Source organism: Ahaetulla prasina, chromosome 11, assembly GCF_028640845.1.
Source record: "Ahaetulla prasina isolate Xishuangbanna chromosome 11, ASM2864084v1, whole genome shotgun sequence".
NCBI lineage: Eukaryota > Metazoa > Chordata > Lepidosauria > Squamata > Colubridae > Ahaetulla > Ahaetulla prasina.
Genome location: NC_080549.1, coordinates 18,357,389 through 18,375,967, shown reverse-complemented (window position 1 = coordinate 18,375,967; position 18,579 = coordinate 18,357,389). Strand labels below are relative to the sequence as shown.

Here is an 18,579-nt window from a genome sequence, read left to right as displayed (position 1 = left end):
CCAAGTTTGAAAAACATTGCTTTAAAGCAGGGGTCTCCAACCTTGGCAACTTTCAGGCTTGTGGACTTCAACTCCCAGAGTTCCTCAGCCAGCAAAGCTGGCTGAGGAACTCTGGGAGTTGAAGTCCACAAGCCTGAAAGTTGCCAAGGTTGGAGACCCCTGCTTTAAACAAACCATTTATTCTCTAACAAGAGCCCAAATGCATACCCCCGCTTTGTTGGCTGCCCGTATCCAGAAGCAATATGTTCTCCCGGGAAGAAGACCGTTCACGGTACATTCCAAAGCTTGGCCACGGTAGGCTTGTCGGTGTTCTTCTTGGTCGCTGTTTGCCATTTCTAGAAGGTATTCTGATACCTCGGAGCCCCCATCTACTGAAGGAGGATCTGCAAAATAAGACAAGACCATGAACAAAATGCTTCTAGAGCAGGGGTGTCAAACTCAAGGCCCAGGGGCTGGATGCGGCCCGCAGGGTGCTTAGAACTGGCCTGCGGGCCCTCCCTGGAAGGCCAGCCCGCGGTGTCTCTGAGGATCACCCGAGCTCCGTTTTCACTGGCAGAGGGCTGCAGGAGGCCGTCATGGCAGAAAACAGAGCCCGGGTAGGCTACATGCGGTCTCCCCGAGCTCAGTTTTCGATGGCAGAGAACTGCAGGAGGTCGTTGCGGCCAAGACGGAGCTGCGATGAGTGACATTGAACTGGCCATGCCCGCCCCCCCCAGCACCCCAAGGCCAAACACAACCCTGATGTGGCCCTCAATGAAATAAGAGTTTGACACCCCTGTTCTAGAGGATGCTTCACCGCACTGGCTTCGTCTATGAAAAGTTCAGTCTGGAGGTGCCACCAATTTCACAGATTTATCTGTAAAAGAAGCTCTAATGTTGCTGGTTGGGGAATTCTGGGAGTTGGGAGCCCACACAGCTTAAAGTTGCCAAGTTTGAAAAACACGACTGTAATGGATCTGCACTGAACAGGGAGCTGATGATGTTTCAGGTGCTTTCTAACACCATTCTATGAACATCAGAAAAGGCTAAGAACATTTGGCCTTTCCAGGTTTGTTTTTCTCCCATCTTCTCTCTTTCTTCATGGCCGTGGACAAAGAAGTGTCCAAATCTGTTTTGAAGAACGTTCCCATCAACGACGTTTCTTAACTAAATCTAATCCAAGATCTCATGACCTATCTGATCAATAACTCTTCTCCTCCCAAATCAACGAAGTTGACAGAATAGGTATATTCTTATGCAAAACAATCGGAAGATTGTATTTAACCAATAGAGAGGGATTATTTTGGCCTTATCTTTTGCTTGTTGCTGCTCTGTTGCTGCTTTTTCCAGCAGTTATAACAGTGAAGAAGAAGAAGAAGACGAAAATCATGAGGGGACAAATGACCCCAGTTTCAAGGCTGGATGCAGGCTGGAAGCAGAGATGCTTCTATACCGTAACTTTGGCTCAACTCAGCGTCTCATAGCTCAAACAGCCCTGTAGCAATTCCAGAGAAAAAAGAGCTATGCCTTTTAATATGTTTTTTTTTTTTTTTTGGTAATGCTTATTTATGGTCCAGTTTGATTTTTGTGGCTCTGTTTAGAGTGCCACTTAAATTTTATTGGGCCTGTCTAACATTTCCCCGAACTGTAGGATTTCACGGCGTTCTAAAACCTCCGGGGACAGAAACATCGCTGCTAAAATATAATGAGCTGCATCTAGTCCCAGATTTATTGGAGAGAAAGAAGATTCGGGAATTCTTAAGGCAGTTCTATTTCCAGGTGGGAAATTTTTTTTATATTTTTAAATGGTGTTGCACTACAACCCCCATTACTCTCTGGGTTGGTTGGATGGAACTCTGGGGAGTTACTGCACCACTTCTGGGTTACGCAGCAATTTGATTCTAATTGAATTACTGCACTTATATATTTTTATGCTCTGGTTTTCTTACGATTTGGGATCTTACCCCACTGCAGAGTAATTTCCTTAGGCTTGGCTTTGCCAGACAGGCAAGGAGGATGACACGGCCCCGGGGGAACAGCTGAGGTCTGGACAGTGAGTACATCAGATGGCTAAAAAAAGAAATCACATTACTTGCTGATTTACCTCAAGTGGCCACCCACCTCCAAAATATCCCACACCCCAAACAAATACAATTACAGGTAGTCCTTGACTTAAGACCTCAATTGAGCCCAAATTTTCTATTACTAAGCCAGCCATTTATTAAGTGAATTTTCTTGCCGCCATCGTTAAGTGAATCCCTGCAGTTCTTAAGTTAGGAACACGGTTCTTAAGTCAACCTGGCTTCCCCACTGACTTTCTTTGCCTGTCAAGAGGTCGTCAAAGAGGATCACATGACCCTGGGACACTGCAACCGCCATGAATGTGAATCAGTGGCCAAGCATCTGAATTTTGATCATGTGACCATGGGGATGCTGCAATATCCGCGAGTATGAAAAACGTGTCTTAACGTCACTTTTTTCAGTGCCTTGAAATGATCACTAAATGAACTGTTGTAAGTCAAGGGCGACTGTAAAACCAATAAAGCAATCAACTGGCAAGAAAAAACTCAGATTTATTCTATTCCGCCATCTTACTCTGTAAGGTATGAAAATCCTCGCATTCTCCTCCTTCCAAATTCCAACCGCAGCACAACCTTAAGGACAATGTGCAACTATACAAAACCTTACAAATACAAAACATAAACTCAGCTTGTATTCCCACCCCCCAAAGACGTTTTTTTCTTCTTCCTCACCTGACTTTGTCCCCCTCTACCAACACAGGAAACCTTCAGCCTGTAGGAATTGCCAGGCTTGAGATGGGCACATACATGTTCTCTCGTGGAACCTTTATAGGCGATTTCCCATTTACTGCCTACAAGGAAAAGGAAGATCTGTTCACAACCCATTCCTGGGAGATTGCGGGATAAAGAATTCCTCTTGCAACATCCCAGAAGAGACAAAAAATTAATAGCAGTAGCACTTATCTACCACTTTATAGTGCTTTACAGCCCTCTCTAAGTGGTTTTACAGAGTCAGCGTAATCCTGGCTATTTATTGTGGCTCCAGCCCCCTCTCTCCCCAGGCCTGGCCCCCTGCCAGAGAGTGACTCAGAGAATGAGGGGGAAGGACCGTCAGGGCTCCCTTCTGCAGGGCCGGCTTCCCTGGCTCAGCTCCAGGAGCCAGAGGCGGGCCAGGTGGAAGAGGTGACGAGGCCTCTGTCTCCAGACCCAGCTAAGGACAATCAGTCCTGGTTAGACCCCAGGTTTCGTAGACAAGAGAGGCGGGAACAACAGAAGCAGGGGTGGGGCAGGCCTAGAAAGTGCTGAGTCACGGAGCCACACCCCACAGGGTATAAAAGCAGGAGGGGCTGCTATACTGCTTCGTGATGAACAAATCAAATTGCCTAGAGAGAACTTGAGCTGAAGGGCTGTTTATTTCTGACTTTCTGGTTGACACGCCAGCATCAAAAAAGATAACAGAAAAACCTTGGCAGACCGCTCGCTGGGTTGCTGCCAGAGCTGATAGCTGCCGTGGACTCAATTGCCGGCTAATTGAGTTATTTCTCGTGCCTCCCGGACTGTGGTGGGGGGACAGAACACTATTCTCTCTCATACAATCTCTTTTTTTTTTTAACCTTTAAAAAGACTAGGGAAGATAACTCCTCTTCCCAGGGAGAAATGGCCAATCCCAAGTTACAAGAATATGCAGTAAGATTTTTTTTTTATAAAGGCTTAAGGCAGGAACCATGAAATCAGTGGGGTATAGTAGTTATCATTAATAGCAATCGGACAGCAATAACACTTAGACTTATATACCGCTTCACAGTGCTTTAAAGCCCTCTCTTAGCAGTTTACAGAGTCAACGTACTGCCCCCAACAATCTGGGTCCTCATTTTACTGACCTCAGACAGATGGAAGGCTGAGTCAACCTTGAGTCAGTGAGACTAAAACTGCGGGCAGTCAGCAGAATTAGTCTGCAATACAGCATTCTAACCACTGTGCCACCATGGCTCAGGGTGGCACTGTATTTAGAATGCAGTATTAACCTGTCCCAATTATTTTAACAGATCAATTCAAAGCGTGATTGATTCCATTTTTAAGAAATATACAGAGAAATGAAATATCCAGGTGCTTACCAGCAGAGGCTTCGGAAATCTCTAAGATATATGAAGAAATATCTGATCCTCCGGTATCTTTTGGCGGGTCTAGTTTAAGAAGAAATGCAGAAACAGTTTAGAACTGAAAAGAAACCAAAGTTTTACGTCAACAATAATTAGTTGCAATTACCGCACGGGCTGAAAAAATATATTAAGGAAGGTTGTCTTCAGCAACGCTTCTCTCTATTTTCAAATAAAGAGCTGGGCTCAGAAAAGAAGTCTTGGAGTTGAACCGGATCAATTTAGCTCTCGTCTATAGAAAGCAATGCACTGCCTTTTATTTCATAGAATAGAATAGAATAGAATAGAATTTTATTGGCCAAGTGTGATTGGACACACAAGGAATTTGTCTTGGTGCATATGCTCTCAGTGTACATAAAAGAAAAGATACGTTCATCAAGGAACAACATTTACAACACAATTGATGATCAATATATCAATATAAATCATAAGGATTGCCAGCAACAAGTTATAGTCATACAGTCATAAGTGGAAAGAGATTGGTGATGGGAACTATGAAACGATTAATAGTAGTGCAGATTCAGTAAATAGTCTGACAGTGTTGAGGGAAGTGTTCATCTCAGATTAGTTCTGAAAACATTGGCAATTTGCTACAGAACCAGGAAAAAAACCGCAATGTGAATGCGGTCACTCTATTTCCATTTTATACAGCTAAGGCAGGGGTGTCAAACTCAAGATCCGTGGGCCAAATCCGCCCCGCGGGGAGCTTAGATCTGGCCTGTGTGTCTGCCCTGGAACAGTGAAGGACTAGCCCATGGTGCCTCTGCCAGCGGAGCCTTCCCAAGCTCTGTGTGCGGCCCTCCCAAGCTCAGTTTTTGCTGGCATAGGGTTGCAGGATGCTGTAGCGGCTGAAAACGAAGCTCACAAGGGCTTCGGGTGGCCCTCCCAAACGCCGTTTTCGCTGGCAGAGGGTTGCAGGAGGTCATCGTGGCCAAAAATGGAGCTTGTGAGCCTGTTTTCACTGGAAGAGCAATCAGGTCGCCATGACACGACACCAAGCTGGCCACCACAGCCCAGCTACGCCCCCCCCCCGGACCCCCAAGGTGAACACGGGCCTCTGTGGCTCAGGCTGCTAATGCAGTCTGTTATTAACAGCAGCTGCCTGCAATTAGTGCAGGTTCTAGTCCCACCAGGCCCAAGGTTTCCATCCTTTATAAGGTAGGTAAAATGAGGACCCAGATTGTTGGGGGCAATAAGTTGACTTTGTATATAAATATACAAATAGAATGAAGACTATTGCTAACATAGTGTAAGCCGCCCTGAGTCTTCGGAGAAGAGCGGGATATAAATGCAAATAAAAGAAAAAGAAAAACTTCATGTGGCCCTCAATGAAATTGAGTTTGACACCCCCGAGCTAAGGATTGGGCAGGGCAGTAGAGGGGAGGGAACCAAGGAGAGCTTCAACAAATGAATGACGTTTTCTTACCCCAAGTAACTTTCACATTGTGGGAATGGATTTTTCCCTTTACAGTCGGTTTACTAGGAGGTCCAGGCTTGTCAGGGCAGGTGCTATACTCCACAACTTCACTGGGCCCACTTTTCCCTTCAGTATTGTGAGCAAACAACTGTCCCATCGCGAAAGAGAACAAACTTAGTTAAAAAGGCATACATGGTTTTTCATTTTTTATATGGTGAATAAATAATTAAAACTCTTTTTCCACTAAACGTCTATGAAGGTTCTCGGTCATCCAGGTCATGGTTGTCCCAAAGGTCAGCCTGGATTTTCTGTGTTTTTACTTGAAGACGTTTCACTTCTCATCCAAGAAGCGTCTTCAGTTCGTCTTCAGTTTCTTGGATGAGAAGTGTCCTTTGTCTTCAAGGAAACAACAAAGTCCAGTTGCCTTTTAAAAAAACACCTTCGGAATGTCTTTCTCCACTAGACCGTCTATGTTACTGGCCTACAGGTGCCATCAAAAAAAAAAAAAAGCCTGAAATTCCACACAATGACTCTAACAATATATTTACATCCAGAATAACCTCACTCTCTTCATAACACGTGAAAATATTTATGAAGTTGAGCACAAAGTAACCAGGAAGGGCTGTCACAGGAGACTTGCAAAACTTGGTGGTGAAAGGGGAAGTTGGAAGACCCAAGAATTCAAAGTAAGAGAATCTCTGTAGCTGAACTATGGCATCCTAGGTGCTTTCTGAGACTGGTTCTTTGCTTGTGGGTATTTTATTATTCAACTATTCCATGATTTGGAATTCCACATTTCCACAAAGAAGAGGGGGTTAACTTGTTTTCCAAAGCACCAGAAGGCAAAGCAAGAAACAATGGGTGGAAACTGATCAAGGAGAGACATAGCTTGGAATTAAGGAGAGACGTTGAGCTTGTCGATCGAAAGGTCGGCAGCTCGGCGGTTCGAATCCCTAGTGCTGCCGTGTAACGGGGTGAGCTCCCGTTACTTGTCCCAGCTTCTGACAACCTAGCAGTTTCGAAAGCACGTAAAAATGCAAGTATAAAAAATAGGGACCACCTTTGGTGAGAAGGGAACAGCGTTCCATGAGCCTTTGGCGTTGAGTCATGCCGGCCACATGACCACGGAGACGTCTTCGGACAGCGCTGGCTCTTCGGCTTTGAAACGGAGATGAGCACTGCCCCCTAGAGTCGGGAATGACTTGCACATATGTGCGAGGGGAACCTCTACCTTTACCTTGCCTTCAGAAGTTCTAGATGCTTCATCACTGGACATTTTTAAGAAAAGACTGAACAATCTGAAGTAGTATAGGCTCTCCTGCATGAGCAGGGGGTTGGACTAGAAGACCTCCAAGGTCCCTTCCAGTTCTAGTCTAGTCGCTGGTGCTCGTGTGCCAACCTAGTTGGGTAACATGACATCCTCAAGCAAACAACCATGATCAGACAGCACCAAGGACTCCACAGACTCAAGAACCTTCATGATTTTCTAATCAATGAACAAAATATTTTGCACGCTAATAAAGGATAGCTGAAGACTGGGGAGCATAGCGAGTTTCACGGAAGAGTCATACGTCAACGACACCAGATTTGCTCCTAAAGAATGTCTCAAATTGAATCCCCAGTGTCTCCAGATATAAAATTTTAAAAAAAATCTCTTAAAAAGTTGCTGCTACTTAAGTTCCTCAGTATTGAACTAGACAGGACCAAGGAAGCATTTGATCAAATCATTACCAAGGTCTTTAATGGAAGTCTAAACTTCTGCTAGAGCCTTGAAGGGGGGTCATATATTTCAACTAGTTTGTAGGAACAAGTCACTAGTCAGCAGTTTTCAGGGTAGAATAAGGGATTTCTCAGCACGTGTGGATGTATTGAACATTTGGATTTGGCACCTACCCGAAATTTATAGGAAATGTTTCTTCTAAGGTCACTTAAAGTGCAAGAAAGCTCATCTCCATTGTAACCTGCTTGGAAGCCATAATCCTGCATAAAGAAAAAATACGTCCAGTGTTCACATATTCCTTAGTGAACTTTCCACCTTATAGTCATGGATTGTGCAATGTGTATATTCATGACAATTGTATTTTTTTTAAAAAAAAATTCATAACCACCCCAGTAATTATTCAGAATGGATTTGTGTTCCCAGTTAAAGAATCTGCATTCATGTCAAAGATTGGGTGTGTGTGTGTGTGTGTAATCTATTTTATATATATATAAATTTATCAATTGTCACTGGTTTATTAATAAGTGCAGTACCATAATGTAACACAAGACAATGTTACAAAATATTCCAGAAGCTTTGTCTAATACAAACTGCTTCATCCTTTGATTATTAGAAAATATTGCCTTTCTCAAAACAAGTAGATCACACGTTTCCAAAAACAATTTCTTAAAACTGCTGGAATAATAACAATTTTCTGATATTTAAAGGGTTTCTTATAGCCACCTTACCATGCTTGACAGATTATTCCTGATAAACAGTCAAATATCCTCCAGCTTCATCCGAAGCAGTTTTTTTTCTTTTTTCCCTTCTCTCTGAATCCAAAGCATTACGCAACTCTACTGTTTACTGCGTTTGCCCCTTCTTCTATGGGGAAGACTTTTGACTAGCAACAATTTGATGTTAAATGACTCTCAGAAGAGTTGATGCTAACAGATCCTCCGGGATGGGCGAACGGCACAGAACGCAATTATTCACTAGGCAACGTCCTAATCCGCCCCAGAGGGCAGCTGCTCTCTTCCATGTCTTCTCTCTCCTTACTCTAAACTCAAGGATCTGGATTCAAAAGCTACTCACCGAACCTTCTTCCTCCATTTCTAAAATGTACGTCAGGGAGTCGTCCGAAGACATGCCGTTGGGAGGCCCCCATTTTAGCGACAACCAGCTCACGCCTGCCTTGCTTAGCTGGGGTGGGAGGGGCGGTGGTGGGACAACTCCGATGGTGAAGCAGACCAACGTCTCGCCGAACCCACTGAGGAGGACGGAAAATTGTGGGGTTAGGGAAGAAGCTGAGCCATACAAGTCTTGGCGGAAATGGTGAACTTGCAATGCCTCTCCCGCTTTTTTTACCTCATGCCAATGTCATTTTTGGCTGCTAGTCTGAATGCGTATTTGGTAGAGGGGGACAGCTTGGTGATTTTGTGCTGCTTTAGATGACCGTAGTAGCATTCTTTGAAGGCTCCGGTCTTCCCCTTTTCAAAGAAGAACACAACGACAGAGTTGGAGGGGACCTTGGAAGTCTTCTAGTCTAACCCCCGGCTCAAGCAGGAGAGCCTATACCGTTTCAGACAAATGGCTGTCCAGTCTCTTCTTATTAAAATTAAAATCAAGTCAGAAAGTACAGTGAAGTTCTCAAAGATCCAGTTAACCCTGATGCCTAAGCTAGAATCTTTCATATGTGGAAGGCTTACAGGGCAGAGTTTGCCTCCTCCTCCTCCTCATTTTGACACACAAAAGCCATTAAGGTCAGTGTGTCTCAATCTGGGCAACTTTAAGCATGGCTGGCTAGGGAATTCTGGGAGTTGAAGTCCATCCATCTTAAAGTTGCCAAGGTTGAGAAGCATTGCATGAAGCCTAAAGAAAGGAAGAAAAGTCTCTCTTAAGGGAGAACTAGAGTAGCATTTAGACTCAGAATAATATCATCATCTAAGTAAGGGAGCCCAGCTTTAGACCAACGATTCTTAGTTCAAAATCTAGACTAAAACTCCTCCATCAGGATTCCCTAACCTAATCATAGCTTTAAATGATTGGGCCATAAAAAGCTGAACATTTCCACCCTATTTATTTATTTGTCAAGTTTACAGCCCATTCCATTGTCAAAGTGTCATTATTATTGTGCCCCAGGAATTGTGGTGGTTCAACAATGTCACAGATATAAAACAACATTGTGAGATGCATGTTGCACTGTGCCATCAATTTTGGTAGCAAACATGTTAGCATTAGGGAACTAAGTCCATGATCTCATACAATTTTTCCTTGACAAGCCAATTTTAATGTCATTATTTTATAATCCAAAATATCTTTACAAAAAAAAAAGAAGCAATGTAAGTGACAGTTCTGGTAATAAAACCATTCTGGTGCTAATCTTTTGGGGTAAGGTTTTTGGTTTTTTAAAAAATAATAATCTTGTATTTATTAGCAATCCACAGCCAACGATATAACACCTATTTCATAGGGGCACAAGACTGCCTTGGTTAAGGCTCACACAGCCAGATTATGAATTAATCTTGGCAGAAATCAAATGGAACAATGTTACAACTAGCTATTATCCATTGATTCTGCTTTACAAGTCTGAGAAATTTACGATCTTCATACAAGATCTTTAAGGCATCCTTGCTTTTTTAACATCCACCTGAAATCTTAACAACACATTCTAGCTTAAACCCCCAAAAATCTTAAACAGAAGGTCCTGAAAACCCGTTTTGGAAGTTCCGTTTCTTGCCTTCCAGAAAAGTGTATTGGGTGGAAAATCAGATCTTCCTTCTGGAGCTGCAAGTTTGTGGCTATCTCTGAACGTTTGCATTGAAGGATGTTTTACACAAATGCAGATTAGGACACCAGAATTATCATGATTTATAATAATTCATTATACACAAGAAACATACCTCATCCCATTCTAAAAGGTAGCTAGTTATTTTGGACCCATTGTCATTGGAGGACTGTGAAAGAAAGAAAAGTTGGGTTATTCCGAGAGGAAATTACTTCCTAATTTTAACCAATACTTCATTCCTAAAGGAAACACACCTCTGTTCTCCATCTATATAATTAAATAAAGTGGACTTTCATTCTGCAAGGAGAAGGAAGTAGAGGAGGAAACAGTCACTAAATGAACTGGAATGAATGAATGAATGAATGAATGAATGAATGAATGAATGAATGAATGAATGAATGAAGGTGAGGACGTTATAGCCTCATTAAGCAACACCCCCAATAGTCTTGAACTGAGGGTGGAGGGGTGGGTTTTTTTTAATAGATTTTACTATATGGTACCTGGAGTCTCCTAGGTGTGAGTTGGTTGGCTATATCAATTTAATAAATAAATGAAATCTTTTATTTCCAAGAATGCTTTTAAGCCCTACAGTAGTGGCCAAAATTGTGGAAACATTTTGGCCACTACTGTAGGGCTTGAAAGCATTCTTGGAAATAAAAGATTTCATTTATTTATTAAATGTATTTTGTTAAATGTAAAGTGTATTTTTGAGGTTTGATAGCTAATAACAACACTTTTTCCGGGAGTTTCAAGATAATCATATTCCATTGCTGGAATGGCCTGGGAAGAGCCCAGACCTTAACCCAATTGAAAATCTATGGAGCCTACTAAAGAAACTGGTTAGTCAGAAACGAACCAGCAATAAAACCCAGTTAATAGAAGCCATCATTCAATCTTGGTTTCACATTATAACAGCTGCAGAACTAAAAGACTTGGTTCATGGAAGATGTTGTAAGGCCGTAATTCATGATAAAGGTCGCCCAACTACTGACATGGTGATAATTTTTGTATATCTCGCTTTTTCTATGGTGATCATTTTTGTATATCTCCTTTTTTCTACATGTTTCACTTTTCTTCTTTATACTGCAACCGCTATTCTAATAGCAAATCCTTCATAAAAGTTATTGTATTACATTCTTGATCAAATTATCTTTCCATTGATACATAATTTTATGGTATTACTCCCAAAAAAAGTGGTGTTATTAGCTGTTTTCAGAAAACATACTTTTCCCAAAAGGTTTCCACAATTTTGGCCACTACTGTATATCTCCCACCTTCACCTCCAAGCATGCTTTAAAAAACAAAAACAATATTTAAGTATTGCCCAGCGCCCACACTACAAAACTGTGTGTGATGTAAGCTGAGTACGTTCAAAGCAAGTTGTCACTTGGTAAGGGACATCATTACAAGTGCGGGGGAGGGGGGAGTCCATATTTCTTTTGAAAACTCACAGAGAGGTCAGGATCCATTCTTGGTTTTGCTCTTACCTTCCACTGTAAAGTCAGGCTGTTTTTGGTTTTGTTGACGACTTTTGGTGCAGCTGGAGGATCCGGTTCACAACTTTCGGTAGTAAAACTCACCAGCTCTGAAACAGATTCCTTTGTGGAATGGCCCGATGCCGAAACTCTGCATGAAGTCAACACAGACATAGATACAGCTATAAAAACAACGCCTCGGTCTTATCCGGGTTTTCTAAATTCTGTTCATTTTGAAGGTTCGTTGGAGATGGGAAAAGTGTTTTGAAAAGGGACATATAAAAAAGTGGCCAGTAAACTTAAGGATAAGTAATGCCAAACATACAATGAAGCAAAACAAAGCAAGGAAGCTACCACCATACAATGACATTGAGAGCTGGAAAAAAACAGACCATGGTTAACCTAAGGCTCTGAGAAATAGCAATTTCAGAACTTTATTTGGAATACAGCCCGCTTATGGTAGATTCATTAGGAGAGACCCACAGCTCCAGATTCCTTTCGCCCCGTTCTCAAGACCCAAATACCTACCTTAAACTCGCAATAGCCTTTATACCAGGAGTCTCCAACCTTGGCAACTTTAAGACTTGTGGAATTCAACTCCCAGAGTTCCTCAGCCAGTTTTGCCTCCCCTCCAAAAATAAACTCCCCTCCCCTTCAAATTTAAAACACTTTAATCTTTGTTTTATTGTCTTGCTATGGATAAACTTTTGCTTTCCAAGCTCACCTGACATGATAATCAGTTGCTGGTCGGAGTTCAGACAGAGTAAAAGTTACATCTTCACCACTGTAGGGAGGGAAAAAAAGATACTGTTAGATCGTAACAACAACAAAAATAATGAGCTACAAAATCCTTCTGCCTTTTGCAGAGGGAAAAACCCTAAAATAAAAACATGCTTACAATTACAAATCGGCTGGCAAATGCAGCCTGCAAGGACTAGGTATCAGGAAGGATGCCACAGGATAAAAATTAGGTCTGCAAGCTAATCTTAAAATTTACTTCTAGGATTTGGCACTCAAAGTTCAACAGTGGAAGCAAATATAAGCTCAACTTTTAAAATTATTTCCATGGAAACGAAGCTGAAAAACAATCCTGACTGACATTGGCCGTCAGGTGGCCAGGTAAGGAAGCTATGCCATTCAATTATGAAAATGGACTCACCTGTAAAGGGATTTAAATTTTCCATTTTTACCGCTATTCGAGATTGCGACTTCAAAAGTAAAGGCTTCAGGAGTGAGATTCTGCATTTCTTCATTCTGGGCTGCAGCGGGGGCATTCCAAGAAATAACTGCTGAACGTGCCTGTATCTCAGAGACCTTTGGAAATCAAAGGGAAGATGGTTACGGTTTACAATACAAATACGCAATAGGTGGTTGTTTTGCTGCTTTCCCAAAAATGATGACACCTGTCTCAACTGGATGGGCCTGGTGCATCATCATGAGCCCTGGTGGTGAAGTACAGTATTGCAGGCTAACTCTGCCCACAGCCTGGAGTTCGAATCTCACCAGGCTCAAGGTTGGCTCAGCCTTCCATCCTTCCGAGGTGGGTAAAATGAGGACCCAGATTGTTGGGGGGCAATAGGCTGAATCTGTAAACTGCTTAGAGAGGGCTGTAAAAGCACTATGAAGTAATTTATAAGTCTAAGTGCTATTGTTATTGCTATATAAGCCTAAATGCAATTGCTATAGTAGTAGTAGTAGTAGTAGTAGTAGTAGTAGTAGTAGTAGTAGTAGTAATAATAATAATAATTTAATTTCTATACCGCCCTTCTCCCGAAGGACTCAGGGCGGTTTACAGCCAGATAAAAAACACAAATAAATATACAGCTAAAACCAATTTTAAAAAAACCTATTCAATTTGGCCCATTAATTAAAATATATACATTAAAACCATAAAAAACCCCATTAAAATTACTAGTCATTTTCAGTTTTATGCCAGTCCTGCACGGAAGAATAGGTACGCCTTCAGCTCGCGGCGGAAGGTCCGGAGGTCAGGGAGCTGTCGAAGTCCTGGGGGAAGCTCATTCCAGAGGGTAGGTGCCCCCACAGAGAAGGCTCTCCCCCTGGGGGTTGCCAGCCGACATTGTTTGGCTGACGGCACCCTGAGGAGGCCCTCCCTATGGGAGTGCACAGGTCAGTGGGAGGCAAACGGTGGCAGCAGGGCAGGGGTGTCAAACATCCAGCCCATGATGTGGTCAGATCCAACCTGAGGGGCCGTCCTGGGAAACATAAGGGGCCAGCCCTTGTTGCTTCGGCAGGGTCTACCAGTGCAAAGAAGAAACGTGCCAGGAGTTTTGGGAGTGGCGTTAAGCTGGCCAAGCCCACCCAGTTGGCCATGCCCACCTGGTTCAAGATCAATCACAACCGTAATGTGGTTGCGAACCTATGGCACGTATGCCACAGGTGGTACGTAGAGCCCTCTCTGCGGGCACGCCAGCGGTCGCCCAGCCCAGCTCCACTTCGCGTGCGCACACGCCTCCCGCCAGACAGCTGGTCCTTGAGTCTCTGCCGCGCATGTGCAGGGCATATGTGGAGGATGGGCACACACATGCGGGGAGGGGGCGCATACGCGGGGGTGCAGGTTGGTGCAGGAGACTTTCCAGGCCCAAAATGAAGCACGGGGGGGGGGGGGCTCGCATGGTGCCCCCGTGCCCTGTTTTGGCTTCCAGGTTGGTAAAAGAGGCTTTCCAGGCCCAAAACGGGGTGCAGGGTCGGGGCGCATGTGCAGGGTGTGTGCGCTCACATTGCATTTTGGGGGTTCCGGCACACGCAAGTGCACTTGCGCGTGTGCACACTTTGGGCACTCGGCACCAAAAGGTTAACCATCGCTGATATAAAGTATAACAAGGCATGGTTGGCTCTATATGACGCTACTTTTCCCAGACTGCCATCTTTGGAGCCATCTTGTAGGTGTTTCTGGGTGTCATGTATTCTCTTGTCCTCATCCTTTCCTACTTGAAAGCAGAGGCTAAGTCAGTTCCATTTTCCACCCACTTCTTATTTTATTTAAACATCTACACACGTGGATGAATTTGTCGTCAGAATGCAGTTAAAGAGACTACAGACACGTTTCACTTGTAATATTTAAGGTAGAGAACTGTGAAACCAAATTTGATACAACTTTAAATATTTTCTCTCTTTGTTTGCTCTGAGAAGGTTAGAAGCCCCCCCCCCCCCACTTCCACTCCGTGAACAGTTATTGCAACTTACGGTAGGCTTACTGAAGCTCAAGAGTTCTTCAGATTTTCTAGACTCCGTGTCAGATTCTAGGAGGAAAAACACAACAACACATTAAGCGAAGGGGAAACAGAACAAAAATCCCCAGTTAAATGTGTTTTGTTTTTTTTAACTGCAGCGCCAACAGATAAAAGTTGTTAGAAGCAGCAAAACACAAGCTGAGCAAAGTTCACTGGCCTTATTTGTTTTGACCACCGAATCTGCCAAGCTTGCAAGTCTGCTCAGGAGGAGGAGAACAGCACAGGCTTCCTTTCAGCTTGCCCTGTGATGCCACCCAGAATGTGCACATATCTTGCATGGCCTTTGGCCAATTTTAAAATTCTAATATTTTAAAATCTGAACAGCAAGTTCTCTTTCACTTCGGAAATACAGTTCAGGATATTTTCTTTCCTTTCATTAGAAAACTTTCCTAAAGGGGGGCAAAAAAAAAAAAAAAAGGTCCATTTTTGAGATTAGACACATACCAAATGATAAGCAAACTTTCCTCAAAGGACGGTCTCCACTCCCTGTGCTGGGAGATGCTGGGGAACCTTTTGAGGCATTTGTTAATTAAGATTAAAGTCTCGGCACTAGGAAAGCTAAAATGACTGAAAGGGGGAAAAAATATGCCTGTTTCCAGATAATTTTATGTTCGCTTTTCTGCTTAAGACTTTCCGTGGCTCAAAGTTCAGAATGCTAATTAATGCAAAGGGCTGAATAAAACCAACAGAAACAAAGGAACCTATGATTATGGATGTTTCTTTCTGGATGGCATATTTTTTTTCCCACTCTTTTCTTTCACTGGAGAGCTGGCTGTTTGTAGGGCAGTCAATAAGGGCAAATTATACGACACCGATGACTTTGGCCCAGGGAACTCCAGTGCCCCACTTAATAACACCTTTGCTTCCTATGCTGTCACAACAGGGTAGTTTCCCACTTGACGGGAAGACATATTGGTTTGCCGTGCAGGCTTCACAGAGGTGTATGGTGAACTCTACTGAACTTATGAGCTGCTGCTTGAGAAAAGGTAAAAAAAGGCATGTACCATATTTTTCAGACTTTTAAGACGCACCGGAGTATAAGACGCACCAAGATTTCAAAGAGGTAAACCAGGAAGAAAAATGTTTTTGCCCTCCCCGGCCCCTAGGAACACTCTGCAGGCCTTCCAAACCCTCTGCACGTCCCTTTTTTTGCAAAAACGGGGTCTGCACAGGGTTTGGGAGGTCTGCAGGGTGCTCCTGGGAGCCGGGGAAGGCAAAAGTGCGATGTGTGAGGGGTTTGGGAGGCCAAACACGGGCCCGTTTTTCATGAAAATGGGTCCCATTTTCACAAAAAACAAGGCCTGCAGAGTGTTTGGGACGTCTGCAGAGTGCTCCTGGGAGCCAGGGAAGGCAAAAGTGCAATGTGTGAGGAGTTTGGGAGGCCAAACACGGGCCCGTTTTTCATGAAAATGGGTCCCATTTTCACAAAAAACAAGGCCTGCAGAGTGTTTGGGACGTCTGCAGAGTGCTCCTGGGGGCTGAGGAGGGCAAAAACGTCCCTGTTTTTGTGAAAAATGGGCCCATTTTCGCAAAAAAACGGGCCTGTGTTTGGCCTCCCAAACCCCCCATGCATCTCATTTTTGCCCTCCCCCCCCCAGGAACACTCTGCAGGCCTCCCAAACCCTTTGCAGGCGCCATTTTTGCGAAAAACGGCAGGCCTTTGGCGAAAACGAGACACGCGGGGCAGGGTTTCGGGAGGCCAAAAATGGTTGTTTTCGGTGTGTAAGACACACCAACATTTCCACCCTCTTTTGCGGTGGGGAAGGAAGTGTGTCTTACACTCCGAAAAGTACAATATATAGTCTGGCAAAAGCAAAGCACTTCTGCTCACATCAGGCCATTCCACCTCCTTCTACATGTTAGGTCAAATTTCTGTGAGAAACTGGACAAGCTTTTTGAGAAGAAGTCTTAAGAAAGGATGGGTGAAAAAGAACGGCCTACTGCCCACTGACATCTGTTCTTGGTCCTTGGCGATAAAAAGTTTCTGGTCTTCAAGATACGCAATTCTTTGCCTTTTGTGAACCTGTCTGTCACAACTGGCAAGTGGCAAGGGATTGCATTTGGGAATGAATTTGTCAAAGCGAGTCCAACGGCACGCTTGTCACTCCGTACAGTACATACACAGGCAACAGTTGAAGAGCAAATCCAGTAACTTGTCTTGTCTTCTGATTTTGCGTCCCCCAATTGCCAAAATGAGGCTCCAGCTCAACTAAATTTCCTCAACTAAAGAGAGAGGAAATACCTCTCACCAGGAAAAATAAAGGTAGTCCTTGACTTATGACAGTTTATTCAGTGACCGCTCGAGGTTACAACGGCACTGAAAAAAAAGTGACTTACGACCGTTTTTCTCAGTTACAACCATTGCAAGCATCCCCATGGTCATGTGATCAAAATTCAGCCGCTTGGCAACCGACTCATATTTATGACGGTTGCTGGGTCCTGGGGTCACGTGATCCCCTTTGGGGACTTTCTAACCAGCAAAGTCAACGGGGAGAAGTCAGATTCACTTAACAACCGTGTTACTAACTTATCAATGGCAGTGATTCACTTAACAACTGCAGCAACGGAAGTTCGTAAAGTGGGGCAAAACTGACTTAACAAAGGTCTCATTTAGCCACAGAAACATTGGGCTCCACGGAGGTCGTAAGTCGAGGACCACCTGTCTTATCTTGATGACAAAGGTGGCTGTGATAAGCGGTGACAATGCCAAGCTGAATAAAAAATATTCTGGAAAGGGCATCAGAAAACCCCTTTTGCTTCGTGCTAAGGAAGTGTTAGTTGACCATGGCAAACGGAAGATAAGAATGAGAAGAAGAGCAGTCAAGATGTCAAAGAGAAGAAAAAGCTGCCAGAAGGCATCATACAACCCTTTCCTTCACGCTGGGGTACACAATGGGATGGCCACAGAGGCACCAATGCACCTTCGGACATGTCAACTGATGTTTGCCAAGAAGAAACATAATCCAACCATCCCTGCTACCAAAACCCATTTGGAAAAAGGTATTTTTGAAAAGTCTTCTGCACCTAGTCTGTAAAACAGAGGAGGGGAACTATACGTTGTGACCCAGCTCCCTAAACACGACAAACCCTCTGAAGTTTACTCTAAGATACCTTTATTAGGAGCGCCAGCAGCCCCGGCAAAAAGTTTTTCTCACCCCAGGCTAATAAGTCCAGCCAGTCAGGAGATTAATAGTTGTCTGCCATATCTATTCATATCTGCCCCCTGCCTTTTATCTCCAGAGCTAGGGTGGGGCCTTGCTAGCAGAGGTGGCTCTTCTGTCCCAAGGACCAGCCCAAAGATTTCCACTGCTCTCCTCTCCTCTGCCTTCTGTGCATCCACATGTCAGGCACTGGACCCAGCTGTCCCTTCTCTTCCTCATAAGCCACCTCCAGACTTGGGGGCTGTTGACTTTCCATCTGAGGGCTGATGGACGGCCCAGGCTCCACCTCTGTCTCTATCTCTGCCAGCTCCATTCCATCTTCCCCCTCAGAGCTCTCAGGTTGCCTCGATGTTGACCCTGACTCCCATACCGCCTCCTCATCTGATTCGGCTGCTGGAGGGGCCGGCGGGGGACAGGACACAACACTATAGCTCTTTTTATGACTGGTAGAATTCAACTCCCAGAATTCCTGAGCCAGCATGACTGGCTCAGGAATTCTGGGAGTTGAAGTCCGCCAGTCATAAAAAGGGCTAGACTTCCCCACCCTTGCTGTAAACCACTTAAGGAAAATAAGAGTCCCCTCCTGGCACCATATAGGAAGACGTCACCATTTCATTCCTTTCCCATGC

The 18,579-nt window shown here is 44.0% G+C and overlaps 1 protein-coding gene across 3 annotated transcripts in view; it reads right to left on the bottom strand.

Moving 5' to 3' along the window:
* Positions 1-18,579, bottom strand: part of FNDC3A (fibronectin type III domain containing 3A) — a 72,646-nt gene that overhangs the window by 15,299 nt on the left and 38,768 nt on the right. For all 3 annotated transcript variants that reach the window (XM_058196945.1, XM_058196947.1, XM_058196946.1), the window contains 13 exons: positions 14,743-14,798; positions 12,695-12,849; positions 12,260-12,319; positions 11,548-11,686; positions 10,176-10,229; positions 8,641-8,762; positions 8,368-8,542; positions 7,467-7,553; positions 5,583-5,721; positions 4,115-4,183; positions 2,733-2,851; positions 1,944-2,049; positions 208-383 (listed from right to left, as the gene is read on the bottom strand). In XM_058196945.1, coding sequence (XP_058052928.1) covers positions 208-383; positions 1,944-2,049; positions 2,733-2,851; positions 4,115-4,183; positions 5,583-5,721; positions 7,467-7,553; positions 8,368-8,542; positions 8,641-8,762; positions 10,176-10,229; positions 11,548-11,686; positions 12,260-12,319; positions 12,695-12,849; positions 14,743-14,798 — 1,457 coding nt within the window. The remainder of the gene's footprint in view (positions 1-207; positions 384-1,943; positions 2,050-2,732; positions 2,852-4,114; positions 4,184-5,582; positions 5,722-7,466; positions 7,554-8,367; positions 8,543-8,640; positions 8,763-10,175; positions 10,230-11,547; positions 11,687-12,259; positions 12,320-12,694; positions 12,850-14,742; positions 14,799-18,579) is intronic.